Here is a 14,284-nt window from a genome sequence, read left to right as displayed (position 1 = left end):
GCGTATGTTGACTTTGAGGGCATCGGTGGTTTGCGGCTTGTTGGCATAGACCTGCGACTTAAGAAAACCCCACAAGAAAAAGTCCAGCGGGGTCAAATCGCACGATCTCGGTGGCCAGTTCACGTCGCCTCCGCGCGAGATGACCATGTCCAGAAATTGCTCGTGCAGAACTTCCTTCGTAGCGTGTGCTGTGTGGCACGTAGCGCCGTCCTGTTGAAACCACATGTTGTCCAGATCCATATTCTCGATTTCAGGCCAAAAGAAGTTGGTTATCATCGACCGGTATCGCTCACCATTGACGGTGACGGCCACACCATTATCGTTTTCGAAAAAATACGGACCAATCACGCCTCCGGCCCAAAATCCGCACCAAACAGTCACTTTCTGCGGGTGCATTGCCACTTGGTGAACCTCGTGTGGATTGGTCTCGTCCCAAATACGGCAATTTTGCTTGTTGACATAGCCATTCATCCAAAAATGCGCCTCGTCGCTGAAGATGATTTTTTTGCCAAAATCGGCGTCAACTTCCAACTGCTCTAATGCCCAGTCAGCGAACACACGGCGCTGTCCATGGTCATTAACCTTGAGCTCTTGGGTCAGCTGGATCTTGTACGGGTGCAGGCTCAAGTCACAAAGCAAAATTCGCCAAGTTGTCGTCTGCGAAAGGCCGAGTTCCTGTGCGCGACGCGGAATTGACTGCCGCGGGTTTTCGAGGACACTGTCGCGCACAGCGGCGATATTCTCGGCAGATCTCGCGTTACGTTGACGCACGGGAACCGGCTGATGATTAACTGACCCGGTTGACTCGAATTTGTCCACCAATCGACGGATAGTCGACTCGGCAGGACGATCATCGCGACCGTAAAACGGGCGAAGTGCGCGGAACGTTGCTCGAACTGAAGACCCATTTTCATAAAACAATTTTATGATTTGCACGTGCTGCTCGACACTGTAACCTGCCATGGTGGTTTGGGAGGACGGAATGAATATAACACACTGCATTTGACAGCTGTCACTCAAACAACATGGCCGCAAGCAGCTGTCAAAGTTCAAGCGTCCCTATTGGAAAACCCTATATAATACTGACGTTCAGACAAAGGATCCGGACTTAATAACGATGAAATTAAAGTCTTAATCAAGCGGAACATCGCATAACACCACGGAAAATTACAATGATGTTAAATGCATAATAAACAACTCTTGAGAGGCATTTAAAACGTGTCGAACCTTTAAGGAGATGGATTTGTAAGTTTCGAACGATTTGTGAGAAATTATTATGATAAAGCTTATAATCGCTTTCAAATTACGGGTGCGAAGATATGAAGAATTGGATCCGCTTTTAAAATAAATATTAGTCAATTTCAATAGTGAATTATGTGCGACAAAGTCACTTAAAAAATGATTTTGGTATAAGGTCAAAGATTTATTGCAAACTATTTTAAAAATATGTGACCAATAAAAGGCGATTTTGGTTTCAATTTGTGCGAACTTGGAGAGTTCGGTATTGAAGGTGCGTCTACGAAACTAAACCAGTAAATCAGAAGTTTTTTTTTTGGTAATAGAACAAATTAAACCTAACGGTTAAAAAAAAACTAGATAGAATTGGTCATTCACGGCTGTGATTTCAATGCTCTACGCTTAGTTTTTTTTTTAAAGAACAGATTTTCTATGAATAGGTAATTTTCAATTTGTGGGAGAGGTGACAAGATCGTCGAAAAAAGGAAAAATCTGTTGCGTATTTAGAAATAATTTATATATAGAAAAACCGAAAACCGTAATCAAGGTGGTATGCGGTTTTAGTTGTTAAAAATTGAATTTTGGAAAAAAAGAGAAGAGAATAGTTTCCTTTCTAATTTGGGCAAATTAAAAAATATTTCATTTCGTCGAACAAGTTGTCAACACAATATCTTTTTTTTTATAATATGGCCTTCATCCGTGCAGGGACGTGCACAGTATATTCTGCCAGAGTCGTGTAGAAAACACAATATCTTTTTAATCTTTGTTGTTTCGGTCTGTTTGCAACTTCTAGATATTGGTGAAATATACTGAACACGATGAAAGGTCCAATCAAATAACTGATAATTTTATAAAGTTTAATATAAGCCAATACGCATTAATTGTCATTTAACGAGTAGGGTTGAAGCTATAAGGTTTGATATTAAGTTTTTCAGATACTTTGCGTATTCTATAATTTCATAAGTAGGAATATTATCCCGACATTTCGATTCCTTTACAGTAGTTTACAGCAACTGTGATCAAGTGCACAGGAGATGAATGTGTAGGTAGATATATTTGTCTATGTAGGGTTTATATTATAATTAATATAAGGGTCATTTATTTTTCAGCTTTATATATGAGTATGTAAAAGCGACAATGTCATGACATAATATGTATGTATTTTAATAAGATATTTATGATAAGATTTTCAACAGAATAAAAAATTATTATAAAAATATTAGTTTCATTCAAATGAATACTCGCGAAAGTCTTAGATCTCATTATTTGAACCAGTATGGGCTGGAAATTGCCAACAACATACGCCTGTTGGAGTACCTCTAGACGAAGAAAGCTAAATTATTGCCAACCTTGAATTTCCTCAAGAGATGCCGGGATCATGACATCATACAAACATGTGTCCAAATATCACCTAAAAAGATATCAAACATAGCGGCAGGATACTCCACCAGGCAAGTAAACGGTTACTTTGTCGTCTTATTAGACAGCATTATAGGATAATTTTTGATAACAATATCTACCAACAAAAAATTGCTTATGAACTCAAAAAGTCCAATAACATGTCTCCCTGAAACAATTACTCCGAATAAGGTACATAAGAATATACTCAGTATGACTTCATATTGAATGACAGACGGAAAAATCAACGATTGCTGTCATTTAAATATAAGCGATTTAATTTGTTCCGTTTTCTACAAAAATAATGTTTCTTTCCGTGATATAAATTTAAAAATACGACCCGATCCTACCAAACAAACTACTTGATACACTTGACTGTATCTTATCATCTCTGGTTACCTCAGAGATACTATTACACTACCAATTCAATATTTAATCAAAACAAGTTTATATTTTCAAAAGAGAGATACACACAGTTTCCTGTGAAGAAGATTCCATTATTGATCTTAATATTCAAAAATTTCAATATTATATACAATTCTATATACTTAGCTATACTATATTGTTTGAATTTATTTCATATCTTTATGAACCTTTCCTTAGGTATAGAGTATTGTTGTTTGTCGACTTTGTACATGAAATATAGCAATTAGGCACAGAGAAACTTAAATTTGGGGCTGCATTTAAAGTTTTCTTTTATTTTTACTGAAAAAGATGTAAAAAATAAAATTAGAGTACAATGTCATTCCTTTCGTAGAAAAAAGAAAAAAGATGAATGTTTTTTCATTTCTTTCAAAGTAAAACGCTTCCCTTGAATGATACCCACAGAATAAAACGCATAAAGCCTAAAATTTACATTAGTAACAACTTCTGGCTTTAGTATAATTAAATTTCAAAGTTATAGTGCAGTGTAACTCACGCTAAGAGATTCCATAGTAAAGAATTCAACCAGTTTTTGAACCAGAAGACTTCCTACCTCGTCTTGGATATACCCGTATGTTATAATAAAGGCAGAAAATAATTAAAACAGAAAAAATAAATGAACATGAAGAATGTTCTCTTTTTGTAATGAAAATTTTAGGAGTACCTATTCACAGAAAGCATACAGACTTTTGAAAGTTTAAACAGGGCGTTGAAGGGTTAGTCAAGAACATTTTGATATAAAATTAACTATCTAGACTTGCATTGGTATGTATTCCATAAATAATACGCTGCTGGACCAAATACATTGAAATAAAATAATCAAATAGTGTTCTTATTAGTAGTAAATCTACTAGGGGACATATGATATAGATAGTTATCAAGAACATAATTTCCATCTTAAAAAAAGTTACGTAACTTCAACTATTTTACGTTTTATCACAGTCACATTGGATTGTGATAGCGCAATGACAAGTATTATCCGTTTGGGAGAGCGAAGATAAATGATAGTAGAAATAATATAAGGTGATCCGTACCATGGACCAGTCACAGCCGCGCAGTTAGCGACAAGATGAAGTGGTTTGTGCTTATAACAGGTAAAACAAATTGTAACGTGATTCATACATGTATTGAATATTATATTTTCTCGTACAAAAAGACTTAAAAATCAATATTACGCTAAAAATAATGTTCAACAGAAGATACTTTCTTTATCTGCTGCGTACTAATTTCAATATCCTGATTCTCTTTAAATGTTCCGTGTTTAGGAAATATCATTATGATCTTCTGATCTGATCTTATTTATTCTGTTCTCAGTTCTGGCGGTGGCGCTGGGAGCCGTGCCACGAAAACCAACAGCCCGTGACTTCTTCTTAGAAGAAGCGGATAACGATGCTTTTACCCTGATTGTTTTAACAGGTATTCAAAATTATATAGTTAACTACGAACAAGGTCACTAAATGTTTATTTTACCAATAACAGTAATATTTATTCCAAATAATTTGAACCGAGTAGTAAATATAAAACCATCAGTAACAATTTTTTGCTGTCTTTGTCAGAGGGCAGGCGGGTTGTGCTTGGTGAAATCGGAAGAAAAGTTTCCTTAAACCATGACGACATTAGTTTTGAGATGTACGAAGAGCGAGATGAGGAGAGTGGCGGCTACCATGTAACGATCTCGTGGGAGGGACCGAGCTCGGTCGTCTTCGAGGATTGTTTAGATTTTGGTATGAAATAATAATTATATTAAGAATTGTACAAAAGAGTTTTTAAAAATCGGTATTAACACGTTACTTAGGTGACAGACAATGGTACGGAGGCCCAGAGCAGAAAGAACAGTACTGGCCCATTCAAAAATCTAAACTCGAGAAGTACTCCATCATATCCAAAGAAGCAGATAACGCAGCTGTGTCTGAAAGGTACTGGGTGAACTCCGCCGGCTGGTACGTCTACATTCAACCAGAGGTACCGCTTTTTGTTGATCATCACAACATCCTCGATAACCACATTTGTTTTGTGGCCGAGGTTGCCGATCCCTACTCCAGCAAACGCCCGAGGAACGTCCTGAAATATGACCTATGGTTCTTCGATACTCCTAAAGATGCTCACATGCACGCTGTACATACCTATTTAGGAAAACCATCAGGAGTTCCCGATTACAGAATGATCCAATACCCAGTTTGGTCGACGTGGGCGAGGTACTCTAGGGAGATTGACCAAGAAAATCTATGGACTTTCGCAAACGAAATTAAGGACAGTGGTTTCCCCAACGCACAATTCGAAATCGATGATCTATGGGAAGTTTGTTACGGTTCTTTGACGGTCGATGAAAGGAAATTGCCTGATTTCAAACAGCTTATACAAGACATAAAAGCTCTAGACTTCAGGGTGACCATATGGGTACATCCGTTTATCAATAAAGATTGTGAACCATGGTATTCAGAGGCATTAGGAAAAGGGTAAGTTCTGCGTAGGTTGACAACTACATATACACTGATACATCTATAGTAATATTTAATGTCTTTAAATCATTTGCAATTCCAAACAGAAAAATGACATGAACTGAGTATTACAAAATATACTTACCTGATAATCTGTTTTTTCTCTTTTCGAGTCTATATTTTGACACTTATTCTGTATTCGTAAGATTGTTATACAAACATCTCGGTTGTCATATACGTTTGTTTAATGTTTGTTATCAGGTTTTTAATTCTTTAATTCTAATAGCTATCTAGTCCTCAACGAGGAAGGCAGTCCTGACTCGAGCTGGTGGAACAACAACGGCTCCGTTCCTGGATACATCGACTTCACCAACCCTGAGGCTGCAGAGTGGTACAGCTCCAGGATCCGGAATCTTATTGAAACATACGACATCGACAGCTTGAAATTTGATGCCGGAGAGTCGAGCTGGTCGCCTCAGGTTAGCAGTAAATTGATTATTTAGAACAGCGAAACGTTAAGAGCTTCGTTTGAGGCACTTTATTATATACACAGACATATATAAAAGTGATTGGAAATATTAACTGCATTTAAGTTCTCATTAAAACCTTAAGATTTACTCAAAATTTGCTAGAGATCGTGTTTAGATGTACCAAATTATTATTTATTTAAAACACAGCGTCAATGAAATATATAAATGCATATATATTTTAGTCACTATCTATATTTGTTACAGATTCCAGTACAAAATGGTGACATAGAACTCCATCCAGGTCACATCGTTCAATCTTACGTGAGGACAGTCGCCCAGTTCGGACCCATGATTGAGATACGATCTGGGATGAGGTACGATGCAATAGTAAAATAATTATATAACTTAAGACTATACGCAGAAGAAATATACATAATAACATTTTCCAGAACTCAAGATCTGCCAGTGTTCATTCGTATGGTGGACAAGGATACCCTATGGGACTTCAACAACGGCCTGGCGACTCTGGTCACCACTCTCCTACAGATGAACATGAACGGCTACGGCCTGGTGCTGCCTGACATGATCGGGGGCAACGGGTACAACGAGAAGCCCAGCAAGGAGCTGTTCGTGAGGTGGCTTCAAGCCAACGTATTCATGCCAACGCTGCAATACTCATTCGTCCCTTGGGACCATGATGAAGAAGTGAGTATTCAGAAATGCAAATAATACTTCAAACTTCTATTCATACAAGTGATCAGTTCATGTATCAATGTTCTTTTCAGTATACCAAAATTGTTAACATTATCATCATATGTAAAACATAAAACCTGAATAACACTCAAATATTTTGCACAAAATAACATAGAGTATATAAAATAACAATTAAATTATCTTTTAAAAAACATCCAAATACGTAACAAATCTGCATTTTTGTGTGCAAATTTATATACCATGTAAAATTAATAATGAAACGAGTACTTCTATCACCTCCTTTCTTCAGGCGGTCGAGATCTGTCGTCGCTATACCCAGCTGCACGCGGAGTACTCCCCGCTGATTCTGGAGGCGATGGAAGCGGCCGTAGAGCGCGGGGAACCCGTCAACGCACCAATCTGGTGGCTCGACCCTCAGGACAAGGACGCCTTGGAGATATGGGATGGTTAATATTAAATTATCATACTATAGGAAACATTAAGGAAAGATTGAATTGCTATTTAACTGCTAAAAGAACTTCAACCAATAAATTTAAGTACAGACAAGGGTTCCGAGTGGTATGCTATGTAGAAACTGTCCGTATTATACAGAAAGTTTTCTATAAAAGATAGATTCAATTTCACTCTCGCGAACAATGTCACGGCTAGACTCTAGTATAGGAAGACCATTATTTAAAAAAAATCCTATGAGATAAAGATTACATTCGACGAGCCAAGACGAGAAACGTCAAACCAAAGAAACTAGTACTAATTGAAAACTAAATTGTTGATACGAAAGAAAGGAAAGAAACATTTTTGTATCTTTTTCTTGGGACAAACTATTCTTGAAATATCCTGAAACGTTTCTTTTACAAGATTTCATTATTGTTATTCTTGATAGTTTTAAAATAATTGTGTTAGACTAATTCATCTTTATGTCATGATATCAATGAGAGATCTTTAGAATTAAAAATATTTTTCAGAATTCCTACTCGGTGAAAGTGTTTTGTCAGCCCCTGTGTTAGAAGAGGGGGCGGTGTCCCGAGACATCTACCTGCCCAAGGGTCTCTGGAGGGACGGTAACAGTGGTGAGATGATCACCGGCCCCCAGTGGCTGCGGGATTACCCCGCACCGCTAGACGTGTTGCCATACTTCGTCTTGGAAGAGAAACACGTCTAAGTTTTCCAAAAATATGTTGTCAAACTATTAAACATTATTTAAATTGTAAATACGCTTTTATTTCTTGTTGATAATGACAGGAATAACGTAATAAATATTGTCCTAAAAGATGTTTCGATTCATTACTTTCTTTTAAGATTGTTCGTCTTATACACACTTAAAATATTTGTTATATGGTTACGAGACGACTGAATTACGGTTAAGCAATAATTTCTAATTCTAAATAATAACTTATATAAAAATTCCTCAAAACCACATGACTATTAGTTTTTTTGAAGACTCTTTTTGGATTCCTTAAAGTTGATTGGAACCACAAAGTCACAATGCGTATGAATGAAGATGAATTAGATAAAAGTTCAAAAGCATTATAATAGTTAAAATAACTCAATGAAAACATGCCTACGTGTTAGAATGTGATAGTCTTCTTTCACGATTAAAAAGCAGTTGCCCTTTCCCTGCTTCAACCCATTCCTGCCATTTCTTTATTCCCACCCCATCCTTATCCTCAACAATCAAGGTTGGCAGCATCTACGTTGCGGATGTCCATGGGCGACGGTCACTACTGACCATCAAGTAGGCCGTCTGCTCGTTTGCCACTTTTCTCATAAAAAAAAGTTAAAAAGCACATATAAACGGAGTGTATGTCGCTCGTAATATTAATATGGGGGTAGTTACAACGACATTTATCTCATCATAATTTAAAAACATTTCATTAACTAGGTATTCATAATATAACAAGCTCCAAGAATTTCCTGTACTTTTAATAAGTAGAATGTTTTAGCAAATCCCCCAGCAAGTCAATGCTATACAATCTTGTTTACGGAATAAATCTCGGAAATAAATAATTCCAGAAGAGTCTATTTGTTATATTGATTTGCTTTTACTTTATACATTCAATGTACAATAATGTAATCTGCTAGTTGAAAGAAGCGAATGTTTCAGTATCACTGATCCGAGTATAAAGTAGTTCCCTTAAAGGTTTGTCTTCCCTCACACAGTATTCATAAAAACCTGATATAAAAGAGCTCCGTTTCAATTAAATGTTTCGCAACGAATTTTCAACAAGTCTTAAGGTTCGTAGCATATTGGGTTTAAATTCTTTGATTAAACATTATAATTACCTTTATACATACGTATATATAAGAAATACATATTCACTTAACTTTAAATTTTAAATGATAACGTAGATTATTTATAAATATTTCACTATGTATATAGGTACTTAATTATATTTAAATATATCAATAGAACCAGAAGTTTCAGATAAAATACCTACCACTTCTGGTCTACTTCACTGATCAGAAAGAGATAAGACCTAATCTAAAGTTTTCTAAAAAAATCTTCAACATTGATAAGAGATAAAACTATTTGGTAACAGAGAGAAATGTTACAAGTTCAGTTTCTGTAGCAGTTTCAAGTGCGATGGCCGCCTTGAGGATAGTATTGGGTAAAACGACTATATATATTGTGCATCCTTACATTAATAAAATAATATTTTTTATATTACATTAAATCTAAAACATCTGCACGACATAACTTTCGGTTTTACTAAGCGGAAAAAATCTGTGTAAAGTAGAATTTTTCTCATTTCAATACAATAATAATAAGTCAAAAATTCTTGGTTACAGGAGTGCTGACGTTGGGTGCTCGTGTGTTCACTGCGGACCTCTCCCTCCGAGCTGATGATGTTGAGATCACTTTGGAACCTCAAATCACAGGAGGATTCTTAGTAGTTCTCACACAAGGTATATTCAATTATAAGATAAGCTCAGATATTCAAATGACAGCTGTAAGGACTGAAGCCACGAACAAAATTGTCGCATTGTCGTTAACCGAACTTGGTCCTTTTTATTTAATTTTATTTCTTACATTATTGATAAAGTTACATGTCTGACAGTCTCTATCAATTCACAAAATATATCATCTTTATCTATATAAGCCAAGATCAAACTGAAAATATTAAATTTGCTTTGCAGTAACATGTGCCATTAAAAATATTATCTCGTAATTTTTTTAAACCGTGTATTTACAGCTCGTATACATTTGTTATCGGGTCCAAACATGTCTAAAAAATTATCCATACTCATTTCTAGATTTTTCTAGAACTAATCAAAAAAACATTGATATTGAAAAAAATGTAAATATAACACGAAAAATTGTGTATCAAAATTGTTTTGAAAAATGATAAAAAAATAGATAAAATATTTTTTTTTGATGAAAAATTATTTTATCTATTTTTTTATATATAGCTCTTATATGCGATTGTATAGTCCGATTTTTTATATTTAGATGAAGAAAGAGTAGTATACGGCCACATCGGACGCACTCTGTACTCAGCATTCACAACTGAGAACGTGGAGGGAGGGGTGCTAGTACAAATGGGCAACGTCGAGCTCACCATCCACACCGTCGCTGATGAACGAGCCAAAGCCAGGGGAATAAAAATCAGGTGGAACACTGAAGATACCTTACGGTTCGAGGACTGTTTTGATTTTGGTAATTAATTTTCAATAATTTTTATGTTGATATTATGAGGATGAGAGAAATAGAGTATATATTGGTGTTGCACTTTTGTCTAATTTGATGTTTGAAAATAATGTTTTATATTTTGAGGTTCCAAGCACTGGTATGGAGGAAAAATGCAAATTAACCAGATTTACCCGCTTGAGGCTGGTCAGCAGAATTATAGTGCTTATATTTCACAAGAATACGACAATGGAGCGATAGTTGAGAGATACTGGCTGAACTCAGCGGGAGAATATATTTATGTCCATCCCCAAGTTCCTCTGTTTGTTGATTATCACCAGATTTATCCTAATCACATCTGCTTCGGTGCTCAAATAGCTGATCCCTATTCCACGAAAAGGAACCACACAGAACTGACCTACGACATCTGGTTCCTACCCAATGTTAAAGAAGCCCACAAGCACGCAGTTGCAAATTACTTGGGTAAACCTTCTGGTGTACCAGATTTCAGAATGGTAGAGCATCCGATTTGGTCCACATGGGCTCAATATTCCCAAGATATTACGCAGGAGAAGGTTATGGATTTTGCTCAACAAATACTTGCCAATGGTTTTAATAACTCCCAAATGGAAATTGATGATCTATGGGAGACATGTTACGGATCCTTGGAAGTAGATCCTGTCAAGTTTCCCAACATGACTAATTTAGTGAAGAACCTAAAAGATTTAGGGTTCCGCGTCACTATCTGGATCCACCCCTTCATTAATAGTAATTGCAATCCTTGGTACTCTGAAGCTCTTGACAATGGGTGAGTAATTAATATTTTAGTATAAACACAGAGTATGCAAATTATAATAGAAATAAAAACCATAATTATTTTCCATTCCTGTATATCCGGCATCCTTCAGAAATAGTTTCATAGGCAATAATAAAATAAATTGTCTAGGTCAGTTATCGTTAATATGTTCGTAATCAAGCACTCGATTAGAAAAATGCTAAGAGAGGCTTGAGGACTAGATTAATAACTATTACAATTATTTTAGTATACTTAGGAAATCTATACTATTATAGACATATATTCTAAACATATGAAATATTATACTATACTATATAAAATAAAATATTTTTTAAGTTTCCAATTTTACTTAACAATACTAGATAAAACTAGATAGTAATGAAACTATTGTAAGTTTATTAAATATAATCTCTATGAATCGTCACTCTGTCACGGCACTCGGAACTATCTTTATCTTAGCTACTTAGTACTCGATGAGGATGGCACTGCCAAAGCAAACTGGTGGAATACCAACGGTTCAGAGCCAGGTCTGGTAGACTTCACGAATCCCGCGGCAGCAGAGTGGTGGTACACACGCGTCAGAAACCTCCTCGACACTTACGACATAGACAGCATCAAATTTGATGCGGGAGAGAGCAGTTTTTCACCACAGGTAGAGAATAATTTGCACATAACTATGTTTAATTTGACCGAAATAGAATATGAATAGTGATTTCTAAATTCCATCATCATCATCATCATTATCATCATCATCAACCTATCGAAGCCCACTGCTGAGCAAAGGCCTCTTCTAACACGGAGAAGGTTTGATCATTAATCACCACGCTTGCTCAAGACGGGTTGCCGATTTCAATCTTATAAAATTTGAAATTATAGACCAAGTTTCCTCACGATTCTAAATTCCAACAATGTTTAATTATAAATGTTGTATATGAAGCTATTTTCAGCCAAATATTTAAATGAAAACTCAAATTTCTTTTAAGTTATTGATCTATAAGTTTCTTTTCCAAAACAATTCGATCATACGTTCATCGTATCTTCTAAACTCTGTTACTGTAAGCTATTCTAAATCTCGACTCATTACCAATATACGCAAGTAAGTCTGAAAATATATTTACGCTCAAGGAACATCAGACACAAAATAATGATAAAATTTGATGTTTTGTTTGTAAAAAGATAAAGTGAAATAAGACTTTTCTGTATGGTCAAGGAGCATTACAATATACATTACGATATTTACAGATTCCCGTCCAACACGGAGACATTAATCTTCACCCTCACAACATCGTCGACGCCTACGTTCGGACCTGTGCGAGGTTCGGAGATATGATCGAAGTCCGATCTGCCTTCCGGTAATTACGATACTTATGATATAATAAACAACCATTATTATATAGGTTTACAGAAATTGCATTATTTTTATCTTGCATTTTGATTTGCATTCACAAAAACGAATATTGTACTAAGTGGTCCAAACTACGTTGAAACTTATTTGCCATGTTATCTTTGCAGGACCCAAGACCTTCCTATATTTGTTCGCATGGTAGACAGAGACTCCATCTGGGGGATGAACAACGGTCTCCCAACCATCGTGACCGCGACTCTTCAGATGAATCTGAACGGATATCCGTTTGTTCTGCCGGATATGATCGGTGGTAACGGATACAACCTGAACCACGCGCAAGCCGACATACCCACCAAGGAGTTGTTCATTCGATGGGTGCAAGCGAATACTTTCTTGCCAGTCATGCAGTACTCGTATGTGCCCTGGAATTTTGATAATGAGGTGATATATCAAGCTGTTCTAAGATGAGAACGTTTTCAAAATTGCCAACATATCAACAGACATGAAAAAATCTCGTTTTATCTAATTTTGTCACATCTTGTTTCGTAGCTTCATACTCGTATACTCAATATATATTTATGACAATCATTCTTAATTATAATATCGTTTAATACATTTTTCTATTAATATTTGGTAAATATAATCCGTACTCGAAGTCGACTCCTACGACTTATGTTTGTGACCTATAAAGGTTTGTTAAAAGAACCTGACGCAATTTGTTAATTGACGTTTAAAATGTCCTAGTGAATTCAAATGAAGTAATTTACTTCTAATCCAATGGTATCCATATTTCCCAGACTTTAGATATAAGTCGGAAGTATACGGAGCTTCACGCTGCGCACGCGCACGATGTGTATGAGGCGATGCAGGCCGCCGTGGAGACCGGGGCCCCGGTCAACGCACCGCTCTGGTGGATCGACCCTGACAACGAGCAGACTTACACTATTTGGGATCGTGGGTGACATTCATTGAATAATATGCCTCTGCAGATTACATTACATGACTCTGTTGTAAATAACATACGTATGACCTCAGTCTTCTGTTAGTTATATAATGTCAGATCATTTACAGTATAAATTTACTATTCAATAACATTTTTTAAAAGTTTAAAAACCAATTACAACTTATTATTTCTTTTCAGAGTACCTCTTAGGTGAGAATATCATAGTGGCTCCAATATTCAGTGAAGGGGCGACATCCCGCGACATCTATCTTCCTTCTGGCCGCTGGTTGGAGGAAGGAGACCCTGGGAAGGTGTTTGAAGGTCCGATATGGATCAGGAACTTCCCTGCGCCCATCGACGTGCTGCCGTACTTCGTGAGAGAAGCCGAAGAGTCCAACGACTCGAGCATCCTACTCGCCTCCGTTTTCTTAATCCTTGCAGCCATTATCGCCAACCCCATCTTATCTTTTTAGATTGACATAGTATAAAACCTCCGTTGTAACCTTAAAATAAGCTTAAAAATTTAACATCCTTATTAAATATAACCATTCAATATCATTTGCTCTTTCATCGTAATGCCTATTTAATCTTTAATGTAACTAGAGGATATTGTAAGTGTGACATTCACAGCAGATAATAAATAATAAAAGAAAAGCTTATTTTTTATTTGTAAGCCTACAAAATTTATTGCAATTCAAAACCTGGTTAATCGATTTATCATTTTGATTAATCGATTATTATTTTGAGGCTTCGACGTGATCGTTTTATTCATTAATTACGAAAGAGGTAAAGGGATTATGATGTTACATCTCATAGGTAATTAAGTTATAATTAAATCTGACAGCTGGAGAGAAAATTATAAAAAAAAATGAAGATTTTACGACATTTTATCATGT

At 36.1% G+C, this 14,284-nt stretch overlaps 2 protein-coding genes across 2 annotated transcripts; both read left to right on the top strand.

The window, feature by feature from the left end:
- The first annotated feature begins 4,016 nt into the window (after nucleotides 1–4,016).
- LOC116768149 (myogenesis-regulating glycosidase-like) lies at nucleotides 4,017–7,946 on the top strand. The gene is made up of 9 exons (XM_032658800.2): nucleotides 4,017–4,151; nucleotides 4,372–4,473; nucleotides 4,614–4,781; nucleotides 4,853–5,513; nucleotides 5,782–5,974; nucleotides 6,230–6,339; nucleotides 6,415–6,670; nucleotides 6,969–7,125; nucleotides 7,642–7,946. The coding sequence occupies exons 1-9, from the start codon at nucleotides 4,127–4,129 to the stop codon at nucleotides 7,836–7,838; spliced, it is 1,869 nt and encodes a 622-aa protein (XP_032514691.2). The 5' UTR covers nucleotides 4,017–4,126; the 3' UTR covers nucleotides 7,839–7,946.
- A 1,277-nt stretch (nucleotides 7,947–9,223) lies between these two features.
- Nucleotides 9,224–14,032, top strand: LOC116768161 (myogenesis-regulating glycosidase-like). The gene is made up of 9 exons (XM_032658823.2): nucleotides 9,224–9,285; nucleotides 9,467–9,583; nucleotides 10,128–10,334; nucleotides 10,452–11,112; nucleotides 11,560–11,752; nucleotides 12,343–12,452; nucleotides 12,613–12,886; nucleotides 13,243–13,399; nucleotides 13,587–14,032. The coding sequence occupies exons 1-9, from the start codon at nucleotides 9,261–9,263 to the stop codon at nucleotides 13,859–13,861; spliced, it is 2,019 nt and encodes a 672-aa protein (XP_032514714.2). The 5' UTR covers nucleotides 9,224–9,260; the 3' UTR covers nucleotides 13,862–14,032.
- Nucleotides 14,033–14,284: the final 252 nt, after the last annotated feature.

This window comes from Danaus plexippus, chromosome 19 (genome assembly GCF_018135715.1).
Source record: "Danaus plexippus chromosome 19, MEX_DaPlex, whole genome shotgun sequence".
Classification (NCBI taxonomy): domain Eukaryota; kingdom Metazoa; phylum Arthropoda; class Insecta; order Lepidoptera; family Nymphalidae; genus Danaus; species Danaus plexippus.
Note: the sequence above shows the minus strand (reverse complement) of the source record. Positions and strands in the feature narration are given on the sequence as shown.

What these genes read in the sequence shown, in the direction of transcription:
- LOC116768149 (XM_032658800.2), top strand. Translation starts at nt 4,127, where the DNA reads ATGAAGTGGTTTGTGCTTATAACAG. An exon ending in CGAGGATTGTTTAGATTTTG is followed by an intron (nt 4,782 to 4,852) that starts GTATGAAATAAT and finishes CACGTTACTTAG; the next exon opens with GTGACAGACAATGGTACGGA. An exon ending in GAGATACGATCTGGGATGAG is followed by an intron (nt 6,340 to 6,414) that starts GTACGATGCAAT and finishes AACATTTTCCAG; the next exon opens with AACTCAAGATCTGCCAGTGT.
- LOC116768161 (XM_032658823.2), top strand. Translation starts at nt 9,261, where the DNA reads ATGGCCGCCTTGAGGATAGTATTGG. An exon ending in CGAGGACTGTTTTGATTTTG is followed by an intron (nt 10,335 to 10,451) that starts GTAATTAATTTT and finishes TTATATTTTGAG; the next exon opens with GTTCCAAGCACTGGTATGGA. An exon ending in TCTGAAGCTCTTGACAATGG is followed by an intron (nt 11,113 to 11,559) that starts GTGAGTAATTAA and finishes TCTTTATCTTAG; the next exon opens with CTACTTAGTACTCGATGAGG.